The 22,808-nt window shown below is 35.9% G+C and overlaps 1 protein-coding gene across 12 annotated transcripts in view; it reads left to right on the top strand.

Moving 5' to 3' along the window:
* The window catches only part of INPP4B (inositol polyphosphate-4-phosphatase type II B), a 725,833-nt gene that overhangs the window by 567,011 nt on the left and 136,014 nt on the right, over positions 1–22,808 (top strand). For all 12 annotated transcript variants that reach the window (XM_004263595.3, XM_049709522.1, XM_033402505.2 and 9 more), the window contains 2 exons: positions 552–660; positions 18,229–18,406. In XM_004263595.3, coding sequence (XP_004263643.1) covers positions 552–660; positions 18,229–18,406 — 287 coding nt within the window. The remainder of the gene's footprint in view (positions 1–551; positions 661–18,228; positions 18,407–22,808) is intronic.

Here is a 22,808-nt window from a genome sequence, read left to right as displayed (position 1 = left end):
TAAGGAAATTGCAAAATTCAATTGCGTGCATTCAAAATTGTGTAAGATTTAGTATATACAGGCAGGAAACTACTATGTATAGATTTTTTAAATGCACTATTACTGTTCTGCCCTTGAGTCAAAATGCATTAATATTTTGGTTCTTTTCTCGGCAACTTTTGGTTGAAAGATTGTTCATTATTGTTGAATTTCAATATGATTGCAAATTAAATGATGCAAAACTCAATAAAGTAAAATACACAAAAGACCAATTAACATGTTACCTCAGTAAGTATATAGAATGAGATAACATACTGTTCTACACAGTACCATATAATTAAGATGTAGTCACAAATCAAGGAAATATTATGACTTCTTTAGGTGCACAGGTGGCTTTTAGAAAGATTGATTAGCTCCTCTTTGCCCCCTTAAGATGTGAGTTCATTTTTATTCCTGCAAAATCAAACAGAATAATTTCTCAAACTTCCCACAGTGGGTAGGCTTCAATGCAAACAGCATGTTGTAGATAAATGTTTGCAAAGTGTTCATCTCCTTGTCCATTCCTGTTCCAGATGCTCTCTACGATGTCATCACTGTGGGAGCCCCAGCTGCGCATTTTCAGGGATTTAAGAATGGTGGTCTTCGGAAACTACTCCATAGATTTGAAACGGAAAGAAGAAAGTAAGTGATGACAGGATGCATTAATGATATTTACCTTCTGTTTGGGGAAGTTCGTATACCAGGTTAGGATAAAGAAGCTTGGTCCATCACAATGAATAGTTCTTGACATCTCCAGCCTATTCAGGAAGAAAGCATTAAAAATAAGTTAGAATTGTGTAACTGATATACTGTTACATAAACGTATAAACTAGCAATGCATATATATATATTTTTTTATGTCTTTCTTGTTTTAAAGAAATTGTCTATGTACTGATACAATATTAACTCAGCTACCCCCTTATTAAGATTTCTCTAGTTTTTTGTGTTTAGTTTTGGTTTTGGTTTTTTGGTGGGCAGGGTATATAGTTCTATGAGGTTGTATCACAGGTGTAGATTAGAGTAAGCATCACCATAATCATCATAAATAACTGTCCCATTACACATAGAAACTCCCTCAGGTTATCCTTTAATCGTCACATCCTTCCCCCAGACCCTTTGGCTGCAGAAAGTGGTTCTTTTGCCTTATTATTTCAACAGGGAGTGGACGTCAGAGTTCCAGTGAGGGACTCTGAGGGGAGAGGCACCTTCTTTGTAATTCATGGAGGTTGGAAATCAGTTCAGTGACAGACCGCATGGGGAAAGGGATGCCAACACTTTACTGAAATGAGAATAAGAGTGGAATACAGGCTCAACCTTGGCTGCACGTTAGAATCACCTTTGGAGCTTTAAAATATTTTATCTATGCCAGGATATCACCCCAGACATATAAAGTCAGTTCTGGGAATGGAGCCCAGGCATTGGTAAGTTTTAAAAGCTTCCCAGGTGAGACTGATGTGTGGCCAGGGTTGAGAACCACTGATACAGATGTAAGTGAATAATGATGGGAGAAGACAGGTGAAGGGTGTGGAGACTAGAAACAGGAATAGTGACACAGATGAGTTAAACTTGAAAAATGTATAGAACATCAATTAGTATCTATCAGGAGGAAAGAAAATCTACATTAAGGAATATTTGTTGCAATACAGAAGAAAAGCATTACATCTTGTTTATTGGAAATTTTTCTTTAAAGAATCTCCAACTCATTAAATTGTTACAAAATGGAACCAAAGTTGGGGATAAAGCTGTAAGAGTTTTGATTTGGGAAAACTTGGGCCTGAGTAATCATGGATGAATAAAACTGAGCATATTATAGAGCTTTTCATGCTTTAGACATGAGACTTTTCTAGGAGAACCAAAACCCTAATTACTCATACATTATTTGGGGGTTTTTTTGTTTGTTTTTTAAATTTTTTAAAGCTTTTTTGGTTGTAGTAAAATATATGTAGCATATAAATTTACCATTTTAATCATTTAAAAATTTTTTATTGGAGTATAGTTGATTTACAATGTTGTATTAGTTTCAGGTGTACAGCAAAGTGATTCAGTTTTACACATATATATATAAATATATATACGTTTTCCCATGTATTCACTTGTTCATCAAACACTTATGTGTTTCTGGATTTGGTGATTTACCTAGGCACTATTTGAAAGCTTGTGGACTCCTCCCTCAAAGTATGAATCAATTCTTTACTTCCAGTATTTCGTAAAAGAAAGGGAAAATCTACCACAACAACACATACTTTGCGGGCTTTGATCATTTGTGATTTCAGCAGGAACCTCAGATTAAGCCAGAACTTTCGCTGAGTAAGATTATGACCTGACAGCACAGCCCTTTCACTGAGATAGAGAGGCACCTCATGAAAACCAAGAGCCTTTGTAAAGAAGAAGAAAAGCCAATGAGGGGCAGTGTTCACTCCTGGAGAATATTAATTCCTTATGATCTACCTGTTCATTAGGGACAAACTCAGAGCTGACTCCCTGCAAGAGATCCTAATGTCAAATGCCTGCCTTGAGTATCTACCATGGTTTTCCCTCCATACCTCCCACCCACTCTATCTGGTCCCATAATCAAGATTGACTACCCCAAAATTTCAAATGGAAAAGAGAAAAAAATCATTTGGAAAAATCATAAGGAAAACAAACTAAAATTTACCAGTAGAAGTGTTATAGGTGGTCCTTGAGCTTACAACACTTGAGTCGTACTAGAATTTGGGGGAATTTTCCGAAGGAAAGTAAAGCAATACAAAGAGTTAAACAAACCAGCCTTACGTTTTATGAGATCAAGGGTTATACAGTCACAATGGTTATACAATTTCTAAGGAAAATTTTCCTTATTATTGTAAGGAGAAATATGAATAGAAGTTTCCCAATTCTCTATTATAAATAGGAAGTTTCTTGAGTAAAAGGAGAAATACCACATCAGGGAAGGAAGTTCTCTGTAGCCTATAGTGTAGCAAGAATCCAATAAAACAGAAATGGGAGAACTGGATGCAAAATCATACCACTACCTCTGAAGTATATTCATCAGACAGTATCACTAACCACTGCTTAATTGGGGGGGGCGGGGTTTAAAACATAAATTAACAGTTTTCATTAGTGGTATAAAGCTGAGATATCTAAGCAAAATGGTCAGAGTTTTCCAACTCTTCTTTTTATGTACTTTCTCCAGTAACATATGAGCAGACTAGGCAGCAGTTACAAGTATATTTGTTTTCAAACCCTTCACTTTCATGCTTAAGACAAAGATTTTCATTTCTTTTATGAAAGGGAATGAGTGATTCAAATGTATTCATTGAAAGCAATAAGACTGCATCCATGATTTGATTTTTGAGAGCCAATTTTTTCCCCCTGCTTGGAGGTCTTTCCATGTCTCTACCTTGATCACTGGGTTTTTCTCAGAAATTTATCTTGTCACTCACTGGTAGAGCAGTTTAGAATCTGAGATCATAACTCTGTATAAATCCATGTCTCATGTCATATATCTTTTAAACAGAAATATTTTTTATCTTTTAGTGATATATATTTTTAATACATTGCTTTCTATTGACAGTTTTCAAATTTTGTAAATATGTTTATTGGCAAATGTAGAAAAGTCAAAAGTAGGAGGTTAAAATCACCTGTAATCTCCTTCCTCAACAAGACAGTTACTGGGATCATATTGGTACAGTCTCTTCCAGTTTGTTTTTCCACATGTAATCTACATCTTATGTTTTTTTCTATTATAAATTAAAAAATTCAAAATGGCTTAAAATGACTAATTCTTCAAAGTATATAAATGGAGTGCTCTCCATTTAAAAATCCTTATGTGTTTTTGGTTTTTGGAAGTCATGCCCAATGCAACAAAGCTACTATAGTTAATAATCAGTCTTACAAGTTATAGCTAAAACTCATCTCCTGTTCACTTTCAAATACTTTTTTCCTTTTTGGAAAAAACACTTTATAGCACAAAAAAATAAAGACATTTTAAAAGTATAATAAAATCATACAGACGCTGTAGAAATAAGAAGTGTGAATAAAAGCCCTGTTCGTTCCTTTTTTTTTCTTTTGAACTGTGTCCAGTAGTTGACAACATATCATTTCCAAGGAGATAGCAATTTAATTTTTGTGTTGATTATAACTTGATTCATTGGAGGTATATTTTCTTCTTCCGGTGAGTCAGTTTCTCCTTGGCCACTCTTAGATTTCAGCTCGGTTCATGTTTGAGCAAATACGACACTAGGTCTGCCAAAACTGTGTACCAGGTTTTTCTCATCAATGTACACTTTTCTCTGTGCAGCCCCCTGTGCACAACAACAAATTTTCAAGAATAGGTGGGTTTTAGCTCTTACAACATCTATAGCGTGGAGTCAGGAGAGAATAAAATACTTCAATTAAATAGCCCTGCTGAGTCTTGGACATACTTTACAAACTAAATGATGATACTTGCAAAGCATTAAACTAAATGTAATATAAGGGAATGAAAGGATTCTCGCTAAGTTGCATATGATCCTAAATGAATTTGTAATGCAGAATTCTCCTGCTTCATTCTCTTTTTAACTATACAAAAAACCAATATTTGCTTCTAGCACACAAATTCAAAGAATAAAGCAGCACATAAAGTGAAAAGTCTGCCTTTTCCATTCTCCTTCCCCAGAGTAAACCAATCTGAACAGCTTAATGCATTTCCCTATGCAGTTTTTTCTAGCTATCCAACTCTTTGAGTTTTCAGTGATCAGGACTCTTTGTCGACACAAACTCAGGTCATGGGAATGTCATGTTCTTGACTTTCCTATAATTCAGTTTACTTTTTCTGGCCTCCATTCTGGGGCAAGGCAGAAACTCTCATCTCAGATAATTCATAGATTCTACACCTTGTATGGATTTGAATCCTGGTTTGGGCACTTACTGGCATTGTGACATTAGCCAAATTACCACACCCCTCTGTACCGTAGTTCCCTCACTCGTGACACAGAAATAATATTGCTTTACCTCATAGGATTGTTCTGAAGATTTTATGACTTCATATACACCAAACATTTATAATGGTACCTGGCACATAATGAGGGCTTAATAGATATTAGCTATTATTTATATAAAATATGTAAACAAGTATTTTTTTACTCAAAAAAATGTTCTGACAACCTTTAATTTCAATACATTTAGATCTCATTTTTTTTCTAAAAGCTAAGTAGGGTTTTATTGATTGAATGTAGCAGAATTATCTAACCAATACAATATTGATGGGCATTTAGTTAATTCCTATTATTTGTTATAACTGTGTGTTTGCAAGGTAAACCCTTATTCTTCTGTTTTTGCAAATTTGTGTTTCTTTTTGATAAAATTCCTAAAAGTGGAATTTCTTAGTTGAAGTGGTTACACTTTAGAGATGCTGTCATACTGCCTTCCAAAAAAGTTCTATTAATGTGCATAATATGCCTAATTGCCCACTTATTCTTTTTAAAATTTTTTAATTGAAGTATAGCTGATTTACAGTGTTCCAGGTATACAGCAAAGTGATCCAGTTATACATATATATGCATATATATGTATATATAGACATATATATTCTTTCTCAGATTCTTTTCCATTATAGGTTATTACAAGATATTGAATATAGTTCCCTGTGCTATACAGGAAGTCCTGTGCCCGCATATTCTTAAGTACTAGGCTTCGTACACCATCTCTATGCTAAGCCCAGGCATGGTTCTTAAGATTCAGACATGTAGTTACCACCATTTAGTAGACAGCTCCACGTTGATGGTATCATCCAAACACCTCAAAGTCGACACATTCAGTCTCTCTCATCCCCTTATCCTCAAACTTCTCTTGGGGATTGTTTTTCTTAATTAAGACACCACATCCACCTAGATGTTCAACTTTGAAGCTTGAAAATCCTTGACTACTTTTCTTCCCTTGCTTCCACTTCCCAGAAAAAAAAAAAAAAATCAGTTCCATCACTTCTACCTTCTTATATCTCAGGAATTCATTCATTTCAATAATCAATTTGGTTTAGGATAATCCTAACCCGTAGAATCACCATTTTTTAAACGTCCTACCGCCAAATCTCTTAATCACTCTTCATCCTCCAGGCTGGCTCTCATCTCATCCGTTTTCCTCATCTTGGTTGGAATAATATCTCTTAAGAGGCAAATACAATCTTGTGATTTCATCATGTTAAACAGTTCATAGCTGCCTCTTGCCTGGAGAATAAAAGCACAAGGTGCATAAGATATTCATGTGTCATCTGACCCTGACTTCTTCTCCAGCTTCATCTTTTTCCACTCACACCATCATCTTCTCCTCTCATTCCACCCTCCACGGTGAACCAGACCGAAGTTCTTCAGTTTCAGGTCTGCCTTGAAGTTTTCTTTTTTCCTGAAGTCTTCTCCAACTCCTTGGCAAGGCCGCATCTGCTTTTGGCCTCCCATGTACAAACATACCTCATTGCCTCTCTTTGCCTCTAGACTGTGTACTCTGGGGGCATGGACTGTGTCTGTAACTAACTGTGTCAGGAACTGACTTGATAAGTGTTCCCTGAATGACTAAGTATATGAAGAAGTAAATAAAAGAAGTGAAAGCATTGTCTGTCAGAGGAGTAAGAGGATGAACAAATTGGTCTGCCTAAAGAGATCACTGTGTTGTAATTAGGTGACAGAAACATAGGGACATTTGTGGAAAATGTCTTGTAGGCTTTCAGACAGCCATTTGTCAGCTATTAGAATGTTTGTGTTTGCTTGTGCCTCACTAGGAAGTGAAAATATACTTTTACGTGTTCTGAAAGAGGAAAGCTGATGATTTTTATAAAAACAGCCAACCTAAAATCCGGTTCAATATTAGTAATGCAGTGGTGACTTTAACGTTTAAAAGTTGGCAACATTCTTCCAATCACCTACCCAAAAGCTTGTGAAGCAAAGTATAATCTGAAGCAAGAAGCACTGTGTCAAGTGTAACAGTTCAAACTTCTTAAAAATTGAATCTTTCGGGCTTCCCTGGTGGCGCAGTGGTTGAGAGTCCGCCTGCCGATACAGGGGACACGGGTTCGTGCCCCGGTCCGGGAAGATCCCACAAGCCGCAGAGCGGCTGGGCCCGTGAGCCATGGCCGCTGAGCCTGCGCGTCCGGAGCCTGTGCGCCGCAATGGGAGAGGCCACAACAGTGAGAGGCCCGGGTACCGCAAAAAAAAAAAAAAAAAAAAAAAAAATTGAATCTTTCCTTTCAAGAAAATGACTTAATTGTAAATGAAAACAAGTTTGCTAAATGATCCTAGAATTTAGAGTGATAATAAATTCGGTAAAGAGAACATTGTCTGGAAATGATAAAACACATAATCTTAACTGTGTGATGTCAGAAAACCACTGAGCTTTTATACTTTAGTTTCCTTATCTGCACTGTGGATGTGGCTGATTTCCGTTGAAATCATTAGATTGTTAGAAAGAATGGTTACAATCTTGAGATTTTTGAGGAAAGACATATTAAGTGTATCATCACTCTCAGGAAGATAATTTGGATAATTTGACTTTACAATTAAATGTTTTAATTTCACACAATTATTAAGATATGACTTCTAGTTTTAGCTCAGAAGAAAAAGTTAATCAATAGGAATATTAGGAGTTAAAAATGTGGAATCTATAGCGAACTATAGAAACATTGTTTTCTGCTTAAAAAACTAAATATGAAAAGAATATATGGTTTGAGGACTTATTTTCTGTAAATCAGGAGTTGCATTTCTTCTTCACTATAAACTAAAAAGATATTTGGAATCGTGACATAGTTATGTCATCTTAACTAGTATGCTTTTAATCCAAGGAAGACCTTGTGTACTCAGATTAAATGATGAGTAATTTTCAGCATGTTCTTTAAAGCTCTCTATGAGCTTAGATATTTAATATCCATCATTCTAGAGGCAGCAAACAGCAGAAAGGATAGTCATCTACAAATATACTGCCAGAAAATTTTAAAAGTGCTGTATTTTCCAGAGTTTTAGAAACTAACTCTAGAGTATCTCATTCTTTGCAAGATTATAGTGAAAGTACTAACTTAAAAAAATGTACACATATGATTTACGTCATGGGAAAATCACACAATCAGCTTGTGTGACGTGAGAAAAAATAGTGTCATTGCAGAATCTTTATTAGATGGGACCTTGCCGAAGCTATTCCAACGTCTTCTTCCCTGTCAAGAGGCTTGCATAAGTAAGTAGTTATTGCAGTGCTTCTGCTGAAGAAAGGTGGGTTGGCTTAGGGTGGTTTAAGCACAGATGTAGAGAAGGGGATCAGTTACAGAGATATTTTAAAGGACTTGGCAATTGTTTGGACTTTGTGTGTCTGTTTGGAGTAGGAGGTAAAAATCCAGGGCTGTCTAGGAAGACTCCCAGGCTTCTGTGCAGCACACCTGGGCAGGGTGGTACCATTCATTGCACCCTGGCTTAGGAACTCCAGCAACATAGAGCGGCCGGGAGAAAGAGAGAGAGGCAGAGAGACAGAGGCAGAGAGACAGACAGAGAGAATGAGAGAGAGAGAGAGAAAGAAGGCTTAAAGGATGGGAACCAAATCTGAAGGACCCTTGTTTGCTGTGTCAAGTCCTGGCTTCTCATCCTATAGGCTAGGTTAGGCTAAGAGGACTCATTGACAGGTTCTTATCTGGGTATTAACATGATCAGAGGCGCATTTTGAGTTACTATGTGGAGAGAACTAAGGGCACACAATTAGGCTATCATAATAGTGCTGGTGAGAGGAGATGGGTGAGTAAGGAGTTGAAGAAGATTTAAGGAAATTTTTACAGGATTTAAATCCAATTGGATGAGGACTCGAGGGACTGAGCAGGGTTGAAGGACTCAGGTTTCTGGTTAATATAACTGGGTAAATGGAAAATTCACGAGGAAAGGAAATACAGGAAATACACCACGTGTTTACCATGTTTACTTAATAAGATCAGTTGTCTATATTCAATATGAAAAGAAGTTTGGGGAAACAAGAAAGTTATTTGAGTCTGCCTTTTTTTGCATTAAAGAATCGTTTAGATCTTAGAACTTACAGGGAATCTCAGATTACAAATTCCCCTATTTATTTTACCAATGAGAATAATGAGTTTCAGAGACTGAATCGCCCATACAGCTAATAACAGAGCTGGAAAATCAGACTTCGGTACCCAGTCTCAAGGTCTTCTATATGCATTCATCCTCATACATTCAATAGATTTTCAACACGAAATGTGTATGCTGTTAATGAATGAATGATGTTAGTTTACGGATAACCTTTCTAAGAATTGATTTTTGCTACCCACCAGATAGAAATTTTTTAAAAGTTGATGCATTTGACCCTTTCTGGGCCTTTATGAGAATATAATTTTCAAAGTAAATTACTTTATCTGTACTACAAAAAAGAATGAATGAATTGATGTGGTAATTTTCACTCAGATCAGTTACTATTTTAATCTGCTAAAGAAAATAGTAAAATATTTTTAAGACTCTGGCCTTATTCTCTATCTACAGCTTTCCTAAATACACCCCAGGAAAACCACTTATTTAGGAATTATATATAATTAAAATAATTTTTAAAAAAGAAAATATTTCAGGTATTCAGAGATTCTATTCATAATGGTAAAATTTTAGAAACATCTTGAATGAATGATTAAGCAAGCTTATTCTGCATCACTGAAGTGGAACACTATGTAGTCATTTAAATTAGTATGTGGATTATGAGGTATCTAGAGGTGTATATAAAAAGGTACTTGTAATAAAACAAGCAATTATGGGGCTTCCCTGGTGGCGCAGTGGTTGAGAGTCCGCCTGCCGATGCAGGGGACGCGGGTTCGTGCCTTGGTCCGGGAAGATCCCACATGCCGCTGAGCGGCTGGGCCCGTGAGCCATGGCCGCTGAGCCTGCGCGTCCGGAGCCTGTGCTCCGCGACGGGAGAGGCCACAGCAGTGAGAGGCCCGCGTACCGCAAAAAAAAAAAAAAAAAAAAAAGAAAAGAAATTATGTATACACAGAGGACAAGTATTGGTGAACGTTTTGGAAAGGGTAACAAGTTAACTTAGAGTGGTAGAGATAGATACAGAGTTCTATTTCCTTTAGGACTTTCCTTTTTGTTTTCTATCTCTCCTAGTTGTAGAATAAGAGAAATGTCTTTGTAAAACCCTTTTGCCCCTTCTACTTCCAGCAAATATGGAAAACTAGGTATCATGAAAAAAAATCTCCAACAACAAAATGCCTAGGAAATTTGGATGCAATGTGACATCCTTTTACATTGCTTTTAAATGAAGGTCTGAGCTCTCGGGAACGTAAAGAGCTATAGTACTGAGTGGTTAGTAAACAAACCCTGAAACTATGGCTACCTGGGCGATTTTTGCATATATTAACAATATAGAGCCTTAGATTCGCAAGGACTTGTGGGAAGCAGCTATTTATCCCCCTTTTTCTTCTTCTCTGCTACCAGCCCTGGCTGTAGCATTTAGAGGACAAGTGTCATCACACTCATCCCGTGATTATCTTGCTGGCTAACTCCAGCCTTTTGCTTTTCTCAGTGCATTGACTGAATAGCAGTCGTTAAATATTTGTTGCAAGCAATTTATGGTGAGATGATTTTCAAATTCTTTCTTATGTCTAATCTGTGTTGTAAAATGGAATCATACATCTTCTCTAATGAGCTTTGTTTTAATTAGAAGATGAGAACTTCTTCAATTATATTTTGTTTTAATATTTATATGCTGTACCTACCATTATTTTACTAAATAAAAGATGTTTCCTGTGTTAGTTATGGGATTGTAATTTTTTCAAATCTCAAATGGATCTATACCATGTTCATAAAATAGTAAAACACAATTAAGAGTTCAAACTGTGTATTAATAAAGACCTGCATTTGAATCCTGGTTCTACCATTTATAGTAGTTGTATGTTCTAGATCAAGTTACTTAACCTACTGAGTCTTCAATTCCTAAATCTATATAATGGAATAATATTTGTTGTTCAGAGAGTTGTTCTCATGACTAAATAAAATAATCACTGAAAAGAAATTAGCATAATTCTAGGCCCATATTATAGATCCAATAATTATTAGCTATTAAAATGAGAGAGAGAGAGAGAGAGAGATACTTGGATTATTAATGTAAATTCTACATTAATAATCCAAGTATTATAATATATTATTGGCTTTATAATAAATTTATAATAAATTATTGGCTTTATAATAATAATTTATAATAAATTATTGGCTTTATAATAAATTATTGGCTTTTTTAGAGACCCTCCATAAAAAATATCAGATTTAACAGGGAAAAAATGAAATGGGTCCTAAATATACCTTCTGTTTCCCTGTATTCTTATCCCAGAATCATGATTATCAGAATCATAATCACCAGCACTACAATATCATATGCTGGGAACACTTACTTGTTTCCTGCAGCTTTATTGAGGTATAATTGACAAATAAAAGTTTTATATATTCAAGGTGTATAACTTGATGTTTTGATATATGTATACATTATGAAATAAATATCACAATCAAGGTAATCAGCCTATCCATCATCTCACATAGTTACCATTAATACCTCACTGTTAGTCACCAGACTGTACATTAGATCTCCAGAATATATACATCTTGGGTAAATGAAACTTTGTACCTCTTGACCAATATCTGCCCATTTCCCACACCCCCAGACCCTGGGAACCAGCATTCTACTCTTTACTTGTGTAGAATAATGTGCAATTGACCTATTTTTTTAAGTGTATGGTTCAGTGAATGTTAGTTAATTTATAGAGTTATGTGATCCTCATCACACGCCAATTTTAGGACATTTCCATCACCTCTAAAAATATCCCTCAGGCCCATTTGCAGTCAGGGGAACATTTACCTTGCAGTGTATTTGGGAATGGTTTCTATTCTTAGACCTTATCTTACTCTGTACTTTAATTAGATGTATGAATGAATGAAGTCCAGGATGGAGTTGAGAAATTTTTTGGATGGGAGGGAATCAGGGGACCTGGTTTGGGTGTTACTCCATCACATCTGCACAGAGAAGTGAGCCTGAAAATACCAGAAGCCAAACTAGGCAGAAATAGATCTACCAGACTCTTGGAAGTTGGCAGAGGAAATCAGGGCAAGTGAAACCAAGGATAAATGGGAATAGGCCATGGAAGGAAGTGAAAACTAATTGGACTTTGTCATATAATAGTGTCTGGGAACCTTTTGTTAGAGCAAGAATAGGACGAAGGAAAGGATTTTATATATATATATATATATATATTAGTTCTAGTGGTCAAAAAATTGCAGGTAAGAACTTTCAAGCTGAAAAGTGGGGTGATCATAGGAGGCAGTGTGACCAGAGCCAATAGGGAAATTTCCTTTGAGGGCAAGTTGAGCCGAAATGAAATGAATTTTAGGTTTTTCCCCTTTAATTAGCATTACCTGTCACAGAGCTAATAAACAAGAGAGTCAAGCTTTGTTCAAAATGCTGATTCTAAAATTTCCAAGAAACCAATATTTTTAGAAAGAGTAGTTTCTGAGACAAACATCAATTTAAGTTTAGATTAATTAACTAATTAATTAACTCAGTTTATACAAGTGAAATCCATAGGAGGTAAACAAAACAAATACTGGTTTCCTTTAAGTTTTTTTTCCTAAGCAGAGCTGTATGTTTTTTTACCTTCTACAGTTTCATGAAGCACATTGTTAAACCCTGTGAAGCCAGAGGGTATATTCAAGTGCACTAAGCTGTAAATTTTCATTTATTATCCACATGGTTTTCTTCTCAGAACTGAAAGCACATCTGTCCCTCCCTCTGGATTCAAGAAATCGTTTTTTTTACAAGTAGTGCTTGAGTAGAGGAAAAAAAATAGAAGTGGAAATAGTCCTTAGATTTTTCTCTGGAGAGTTAGTTCTGCTATGGAGTGAGGCATATCACTCCATAGCATTTTTTTCCTGAGCTCATCAACCCTAATCTGCCCATGCCCCATCTCCCTCTGTTTTCCTTCCCTTTCCCCTCCTTCCTCCCCATCATCTCTCATCTGTATTTTTCCATGACTCCATTTGCCAAAATAGTAGCTTGGTTGAGCAAATGGGTTAAGGAGTGGCCTGGGAGAAAGACGGCACAGATAAATGGTGGAGCAAGTCCTTGGATTTGGGGTGTGGGCAGGGAACTAAGAAAGAACTGCTTTATTTCTCTCTCCTTGCCTGCTTCCCACCCACATCCAGCTAAGCACACGTCAAGGATTTCAATGTCTCAGAGTATGGACGGAGGTGGGAGACCAGTTTGAGGCTACTGTAATAATCCTGGCAGTAGATGATGGTGGCTTGCACCAGCATGGTTGCAGTGAGTGTGGAAATACGTGGTTGGATTCTGCATATGTTTGGGAAAAAAAGGCAGAATTTTCTGAAAAATCGGGCAAAAATTAGGAGAGGAAGAGAAGAGATATTGGCCACATCAGATGAACTTGGTGTGAACTGTGATGGGGAAGAGGGTAGAAGGAGCTGGTTGTAGAGAATGGGGAGCAGATCAGGAGCTCAGTTTGGAACATGATAAATTGCAACTGTCAAGAGGAGAGCTTTTGCTTTTAATGGAGTTCAGGGAAAAGTCTAGGCTGGAGATGAAGAAATTCGAAAATCATTAGCATAACTGAGGTTTTTAAACCACAAGATTAAATGAGAGTACTTAGGAAGGACATGTAGATAAAAGAAAGGAACACTAGAGGAGACATAAGGAGGACCAGCAAGAAGTGACTGAGGTGGGATATACACACAAGAACATATATCATTGTTTTAATCATATTTCGGTTATCAATTAGAGTTTGTAAATATGAATATTATCTCACTATGTGAAATATCTCAAAAATGATACCTCTAGTAGTAACAATATGCACATGAGCATATGAGTATGGCTATGTGTATATGCTAATTAACTGGATATTAAATAATTTAAATAAATATATATTAAAGTGTATATATTGACAGACATACATATATACTTTCATTCACTGTTTCATCAATATAAAAATATTATGACAATAATTTCGATTTTTATTATCTGTGATTTGCTATATTATTTATCTCCTATAAAATATTCTTTGTCCAAGCAAATATTTTGTCTTTCTTCTGCTTTTGCCTGACTGATAGTTGATTCAAGTGTTTGGGTTCAGTTTAAATGTCAGACCACTATAAAACAGAGTTTAGCAATATTCTTTTTATCTCAATAATTAAATTATACTCATAACTTTCTATTTAAGAAGCTCTAACTGTTCAAATATATGACATGTTTAAAGAGTAAGGCACTGAATACATAGACGAAATGTATGTATACTTAAAATTATTTTGTGGGTGGTGGGTTTTTTTTTTCCATACCATACTGTTTCATCCTGGACACCAACATTGGCTCTTATTGTGGAAAATGAATCTTTCAGCCTCTGTAGGTAAGATGCTCATCGTGAAAAGGCTTAACCAGGAGAAGCAATGCCTGCTACGTAACTCTTCTCAAATAGAAACTGACTCAGGAACAGGGGGCCAGGAGTTATGGTTCGGTCCCATGATGGTGACTGAAGAATGTATTGGGGAAGGAGAAGAAGAGGGTGGAGAGTATATTGGGAGGGAAAAGATGAAAGGATGATGGGGGCAACACTGGTAATGAGAAGTGAACCAAAGCATTTTGTGCTGTATATAAAGATGAAGCACAACAGAAACAGACTCATAGACCTAGAGAACAGACTTGTAGTTGCCAAGGCAGAAGTGGGGTGGGGGAGGGATGGAGTGGGAGTTTGGGGTTACCAGATGCAAACTAGTATATATAGAATGGGTAAAAAACAAGGTCCTACTGTATAGCACAGGAACTATTTTCAATATCCTGTAATAAACCATAATGGAAAAGAGTATGAAAAAGAATATACAAATGTGTAGTGAATCACTTTGCTGTACAGCGGAAATTAACACAACGTTGTAGATCAACTATACTTCAATTTAAATAAATAAATAGATGACTAATAATGAACAGAATTGTAAAAAAAAAAAAAAAAGATGGAGTGCAAAAGTAGCCTTATAGAAGGCATTATGAAAATGAGAATGAGTTAAGGATAAGAAACTTAGAATAAGGAACTTTTATCGGAGTCACTGTGTAGTGTGATCAGAGGTGTAGAGGGCAACTCACAGTCAAAACAGTGCAGAGGGTATTTCTAAAAGTGCTCAGCTGTCCTCCTGCATCAGGATTTCCTGAGATGCTTGTTACGAAGACTACAACCTACTACAGCAGAATCTCTTGGTGTCGCCAGGGCACCTGCAGTCTTTATTAAAAATACCCAGGCCCTGACCTCATCCCCGAGTGAATCTTACGCCTATTAAAATTTGAGCACCACTGAACTAAGGTGTAAGGAAAGAAGATGTAAGAAATAAATCTTGGCAGTGTATTTCCTCCAATGGAGAGGAGACTCAGGGAATTTGCAGAGTAGGAAATATGTATAGAGGAGTCAAAAAGAGGGCATAGGAGTAAACAGGTGAGAGGCCAGGAATGACACACTCAGAAAGAGGACAGATCTGTGGAGAGAAGGAGGGAGAACCACACTGGCCTTGAGAGCTCTAGCTTTCCCAGAGCTAAGCCATGGGAGGCCTATCCATCCCCATATGATGAAACCAGAAAGCAAATTATAAGAACAGAAGAGCAGATCAGTGAAAAGGGACCACAGAGCAGCTCTCACAGGCTGCTTTCTCTGTCTAGTCCTTAGTAAGTCCTATTCTCAGCTGTAAAAACTGCTGGGTATTAAATATCATCCCCACCCTGGTGACACATCAGTATCTTTATTCATTTATTTTGTATTGAAGTATAATTGATTTACAATGTTGTGTTAGTTTCAGGTGTACAGCAAAGTGATTCAGTTACACACACACACACACACACACACACACATATATATTTTGTTCATATTCTTTTCCCTTGTAGGTTATTACAAAATACTGAGTATAGTTCCCTGTGCTATACAGTAGGTCCTTGTTGATTATCTATTTTGTATATAGTAGTGTGTATGTGTCAGTATCTTTAGATAATCATTTTCTTTGCGGAAATAACATGGAGTTGTTTGATTTACTAAAGACTGCAGTGGATTGAATTTTGTATCCAGTCTGAGTACAGATGATTAGGGGGACATCCCAGTTCATGATTTTTGTTAAAGGCTTCAGCACAGTCCCACAGATCAGATGAGCCAGGAAGAGACAGCGATAATTGGCCTGGACTATTGTTTTCCTTCTCCTCCTCGCCATTGTTACTTGTCATCTGCTTCAGTTTGCATTAAAATAAGTGGTATGTTTTATTTGTAAGCTCCTGCTTCTGAAATTTAAAAAAATCTACAAGTACAGAATTGAGTGAGTTCTCATCAGTGTCACAGGATAGCAATGTGTTTCTTAGCTTTTAGACACTTGTATCCCTCATTCATCAACTTCTTGTCCTATCTCCTGAATAGTCCAAGCACCAAGGTCGTTTTTAAAAATAATTGTGAAAAAATAAATTAAATAATAGAAATATTTATTATATTGTCTTCCTGAAGAAACCGATACTTTGCCCTGAAAATCATTAGTGTCAAGGCAAGGGGAGAGTGCTTTCTAGATGTTAATGTGTCTTATTGGATGCTAATATTTCAAAATAAGAAATGGAATTATGGGAATGTTAATAATTTAGCTGGTAAACGTAAAGAAAATATTCAGTAAATACTCATCACAGGTTGCAAGGTGAAACCCAGCAAAGGGCTTATGTGCCCACGGTTCAGAAAGCCAAACTCTGAGAGCAAAGTGAAGATTTATTGCAGGTCACCAAGCAAGGGAGGGGGAGGCAAGCCTCAGGTCCACTCCAACTTGGTCTTTGAGTTGGAGATTTTTTTTTAAAGGGTAAAAAAAGGGGGTCGGGATTAATCATCCTCTTGTGATAGTCCTTAATCCTTAATCGTAGTTTGGGGAGTCAGGATAACTGGTTTATGATTCTCAGACCAGGTGGCCATGGCTTGGGGTCCTGTTAGCTCATCCTGCCCTGGAGAAACAACCTGAGTTTGTAAGTTAATGATGATATTGACAACAGCAATTTTAGTCGTCTGACTGGTCAACGAGCACAAGACTGAGGTCAGAGGAGACAAGAAAGGGAATAAAGTTTTGGGTAGAGACATTAATCATAAATTATAATTGATTAATAATTAATCATAAACAAAGTTCTCGGTAAGGAAACTTTGTTTTGGGGGGACTTGGTTTCAAAGATGCTATGAAAAAAGCGTTGATGATTGGATATAAAGGGATATGACCAAGTGTTGCACCCACTGTGTAAATGCACCATCCATGGCCACTCTCTTCTTTTTCTTTGGCTGATGTTTTGCTGTTTCATTTCTTTCCCTGCTGGAATGCCTCCTTTGTTTTTCCTAATAAAACTGGCCAAAGACTCCTTCATTCCACGGAATTCTTACATCCGTAACATGCTTGACCAACTCCTAAATGATGACTATAAAAGTCAGTCATTCTTTCATTTGTAATCAATTTTAGGTATTTTTACAAGTCAAATGAGAAACCACAGGGGAACAAAAAAGGTGATGAAAAAGATAGCATAAGGGAATTTTTATGCCGTCATGTCTCTTTTCTATCCAATAAAATTCTCCATATGCCCACTTGGCATTAATTTATATTCTCCCCATTTCTCAGCTATTAAAATGTATGCCCCCTGCTCTAAGTATCATGGGGAAAAATATACACAGTAATTATTAAATGCTTGCTCTGTGTCAGGCATTTCACATGAATGATAACCAATCTTACCCACCTCTTAGAACTGTTTGCATAATTATTCCCACTTTCCTGATGAGGAAGGTAAAGGCCGCCCAAGATCACCCAGCTAGTAAGTGGTAGAGCCAGGATCTATATTCATATTGGCCTAAATATAAAGGCTCATCCTTTTCTCTCTGTACTGTGTGACCTCAAGTTCACTAATAATTTTTAATAATATTAATACTAATTTGTTTTGAATACTAATACTTGACATATGTAATCATGAAGAATCTTCCTAGTGATTGAGCGAGGACTGGATTTATTTCAACTAGTCTTACAAAATATCTTGGTCATTTGACTTCAAACACTCTTCGGATATCATAAAAATCTCTTAGAATAGCTCTTATCTGTTCAATAGGAAGTAATGCTATTTGGAGTTCTGTTTATCATTCGCCATCCGGTACTAAGTGCTGAAAAGTCTTTCCGCTCGTTGTGTAACTTGCCTTTATCTTTGTTGTTGCAGTACTGGATACCAGTTTATTTACTATTCACCTGAAAACACAGCCAAAGCAAAAGAAGTTCTCAGCAACATCAATCAACTACAACCTCTTATAGCAACCCATGCAGACCTACTGCTTAATTCTGCAAGCCAGCATTCTCCAGACAGCTTGAAGAATTCTTTAAAGATGCTTTCAGAAAAAGTAAGACCCAAATCGTCACTGCAGTGGGGAAAATGAAATACCCAAATCCCCGTCGGTACTGCTTTCTGTATACATTGCCTTTCATAACATCTGGAAATGTAAAATAGACTAGGTTAAAAAGTAAGCTTCAAAGTATTGCCACAGGATCAAAATGAATTGGCCTCATTCTCTTTTCCAATTTTACTGAACGTTAATTTTTTTTTCCTAGTAGGAAACGAAACCTATTACTGGTTGAGGTATATTTTCTCTTTTCCTTGACATCTTTCATTCTCTTTGGTTCCTGGTTGTATTAAATGAATTAAATTAGATTTTGAAAATTATTTCTCTGGTGATCCCCTAACTTTGATGCATATGAAGCTATACCTTTGAGTCAGAATGTCACTTCATTTGAGAGCAGAACTTTGATGGGGATTCTTATCAGTGACATGGGGTAATTCCTCTGCCTCAGTTTACTTTCTGTAACATTATCAACTGGGAGAAGGTTCTAAAAATTTCTAAAGTATTAGTTATTGTTTGAAATGTAGTAGGACCTAGGTCTTAATTTTTCCAAAGGTGACTTACATTTGTATATGTAAAGAGGAATGGTAGTCTGGCATGGGGTAAACACTCAGCATCAATTTCCATAACGAATTAAGGCATCTGAATGATATGGAGAACCAAGATAGCAAAAGTCAAATTGCAGCTTGAATAGAAATGCAAAGTCAAGTATCCTGGAGTCCAATTCCAGTACACTCATTCGTAACCTCTGCATTCTGAGGACATCTTGAAACTTATTATGAGATACTTCCAATGAATATGCCCTTGAAGAAACTGACCAAAGACAATTTTTACGGTAACATTTTAGAATAAGATAACAGTGTAGTTCTTTGAGTCCCTGAAGAACAGATTCATAGAAACCTGAATACTATATCTGTATATATTTTTGACTCAGATACGTTAATTTATAATAATAATAATACCTTGCCCTTATTTAACATTTTAAAGTCTACATTTTCACGTATTTTTCTCATAGGATATAACCAGTATATATTTTCAGAAAAAATTAGCTAATATGTATTCAGAAAGGTCAGGTGAATTGTCAAATAAATTAAAAAGTGAAAAATCAAACCCAAGACTTCCAGTTCAAAATGCAGCCTTCCTTCCATGCCAGAACAGGTATCCCCATCAAGAAAAGGGAGGAGAAAATTGACCCAAATTTTACAACTACCTACGTTGTCAAATATTTTGCTAGTGACTTCAGTGACTTAGGTTATTTCATTTAACCTTCAAACTGTGGGTCCATGTTATCTCCATTTCACAAAGCAAAAGACTGAAGCTCAGAGAAGTTTAAAAAATGTGCAAGGTCATGCAACTAAAGTCAAGCCCAGGATTCAAACAAAACTAGGGCTTAGACCCAGGTCTGGTTGACTCCAGAATGGAAACCCTTTCTGGTATCCTCCATGCAATATATGTTTTGATATTTCCTTTTTTAAAAATTAAAAAAAATTGTTAGACAAACTTCTCAACAATACTTAACTATTCTAATAGTCAATGAATATGTTATGGCTAAGAAAAAGGAAAAACAAGAGGAGGGTGTCGCATACAGTAAAATAACAGAATTTCTTTTTGGTTCATTTCTTTTTTGGATTTGTAGGTGAGGTGAGGTTTTCCTGGGTTCATCTAAACAGAAAATTCTAGCAAATAGAACATCACTGTGGTGATTTCAGAGCAGTATTTATATTCTTCCTGTGCATTGGACAGGGATTTGTCATTTCACACATCCTTCACATCTTGCTGCAGTGATTTGGGAGTGTGGCAGGGCATGTATTTTCTCCTCCTTTAATTCAGCATTGCTCCAACTTTTTTCCCTATGTTTTTTTTTGTTTGTTTGTTACCTAGTAGACAAGCTTCGTCTACTAAGAAATCTGTCAACACTTGAAATCACGAGGATTTTTTAAAGTTAAATTTGCAAGCCATGCATTTCTTTAAGAATTCATGCCCAGAATTTCAAAGAAGTATCTAAGTTAACAGAGTTTTGCCTAGTGTATGAAGACAGTTACTAGCTCGTGGTTTAAAATAAACTATGATCCATGAATCTAGCATAAAAGATAAATCATTTTAGTGGCATCTTAAATTTTAGCTTAATTTAATATTAGCAAGATTTAACTTAAAAACATTTCATGTTTAAGACTAGGGACTTGCACACTGTGGATTAGAGAATAGGTCTTTTCTTCATTGATAGTCCCCTTGTTTCTTTTAATGAATCTGAACTGACATGTTTGGAAAATAAGTTCTTGAGTTGTTTTCTTAGGAACTCATCCATAGGACATAACTGAAATTTCACAATAAAATTTACTATAAATTTTTCATATCCTAATGTGCACAACCTCAATTAAGTTCTATTTTTTTAAAAAATAGTTCTTAGAAAAAGAATCTTGTGAAGGATAACTGGATTTATTTGCTGCATATGTTTATGAAAATATTAAAGAATTATTTAATGTTATGATGTAGGTTTATAGCAAAAGACAAACTCCGACTTTACATAACTAATCCCAACAGAGAAAACAAAGCATAAGCCAAATTTTTAACATAAGATATGAAAGGTTAATAATAGAGTGGGATAAAAAAATGCATTTTCCTTTTTTCTAGATAAAATTATACAATACTGTGACAAAAAAAAAAGGAGAGAGAGAAAGAGAAAAGTAACGTAAAGAAATTCAAAATGAAAACGTAAGGACACAAATGTAGGCATGTATCTCATTACTCAGATATATGTGTGACATTAGTTTCAAATGCCCATCATAGTCTCCACTCCATAGAGATTGATAGACCTTGTTTAGAAAGTAATTATTATTATGCTCATCACAAAGCAGTATTGAGCACCTAATTGTGTGTGGTATTGTGCTCAATGCTGTATGACAAATACTACACGGTATTAATTTTACAGTCTAAGAAATTAAAAGCATGGACTATTTCACAACACGGCAATTGTGCAATGGTAAACAACAACAAAAAAGGATTTGGTCACAAATATTAGAGGCTTTGCTCACAGTATATTTGAGAAAACACAACACCTTCCAATTCCTAGTATCTTTTCAACCTTAACATAGTATACCAAAGCATTCTGCTGTATTCAAAGAAAGAAACAAGCATTCCATTCTAAAACTTAACTCAGGATTTTCTTAAGAAATGTTCCGTTTTCCTTAATAACAATGCCAGAAAGTCAGTATGCTAAGAAGTTGAAGATATATATTATATACAGAACATTGATTATGTTGATTACTTAGGTACTGAGAAGGAATTTCTTATTGTTTATTCACTTCCACTACTCTCTCTCAATCCCAAATTGAGTAGAAGAATTCAGTGAGTTTTCATTTGTTTTTTATAGCTGGTGAAAGTATATGTCTATATATACACACATACATACATACTAAATTCTAAGGGAACTTGAAAGTAACTAGTGTTAATGAAGGTGAAATTTCAGGATTAGAACTTACGTTTCTTCTTTTCATAGTCTCCCTCATATGGTAAATATTTAATTGGTGAAATAAGTACTGTTATAGAAAAACAAAACTGTGTTTATTAGAATATTAAAAACAAGGAAAATAAAGGTAAGAAAGTAAAATAATATTAAGAATGATACTTATACATAAAGTACATGGAATTAGAACCTCTTTTTTTGGCCATGGTAGGGTAATATGGATCCTCTCAAATGACAAAAAGACAGCTAGACAAAATGTATAAAGTCATGGTTTTTAGGCATTGGAAAATAGGCAGCATAGGAAGATGACGAACTATGTGACCTTATAATTGCCTAGTTTCTTCCTGGAGGCAGTTTCCAAGCTGCAGCACAAGGAGGGAGAAGCCAAACAGCAACTTCTCAAGTTGAGGAGACAGAAAGTGGAGTTCAGGAAAAGCCAAGATGGCTAAAATTTGCAGAGCAGAGTACCAAAAAGGAAGGAGCTGCATACAGAAAGAGCCTTGGACATCTGTAAATGGGTGCTTTAAAATCTTTACCTGAGTACTGATTTGCATACGCATGTGAATAAACTATCAAAATCCAGGGAAATAAGCACGAGAAATAAGCATACAAAAGAAGTCCTGGTGGTCATACAGGACTCGGAATGGTTTATCTCCTGACCAGCAGAGTGAGAAGACTTTGTCACACATAGAGCACTGCATAGAGCCATGCCCTAGTAGTGGGGCTAACTTAGTCCTAGATTAAAGGCTGCTCTTGATTCACTCTAACAAGGCTTAAAAATAAGGTTTGAAATGATCTTACTGAGTCCTTCTGGTGTGAAGTAACTTAACTTCATACCAAAACAAAACCCAACATTTTTTAAAAGAATACAATAAAATATAGCAACAAGAATGTAAACTCAAAATGCCCCCGGCATTCAACAAGCATATACCAAGCATGCAA

Source organism: Orcinus orca, chromosome 4, assembly GCF_937001465.1.
Source record: "Orcinus orca chromosome 4, mOrcOrc1.1, whole genome shotgun sequence".
Lineage (NCBI taxonomy): Eukaryota > Metazoa > Chordata > Mammalia > Artiodactyla > Delphinidae > Orcinus > Orcinus orca.
This window is presented reverse-complemented; position numbering and strand designations above follow the sequence as displayed.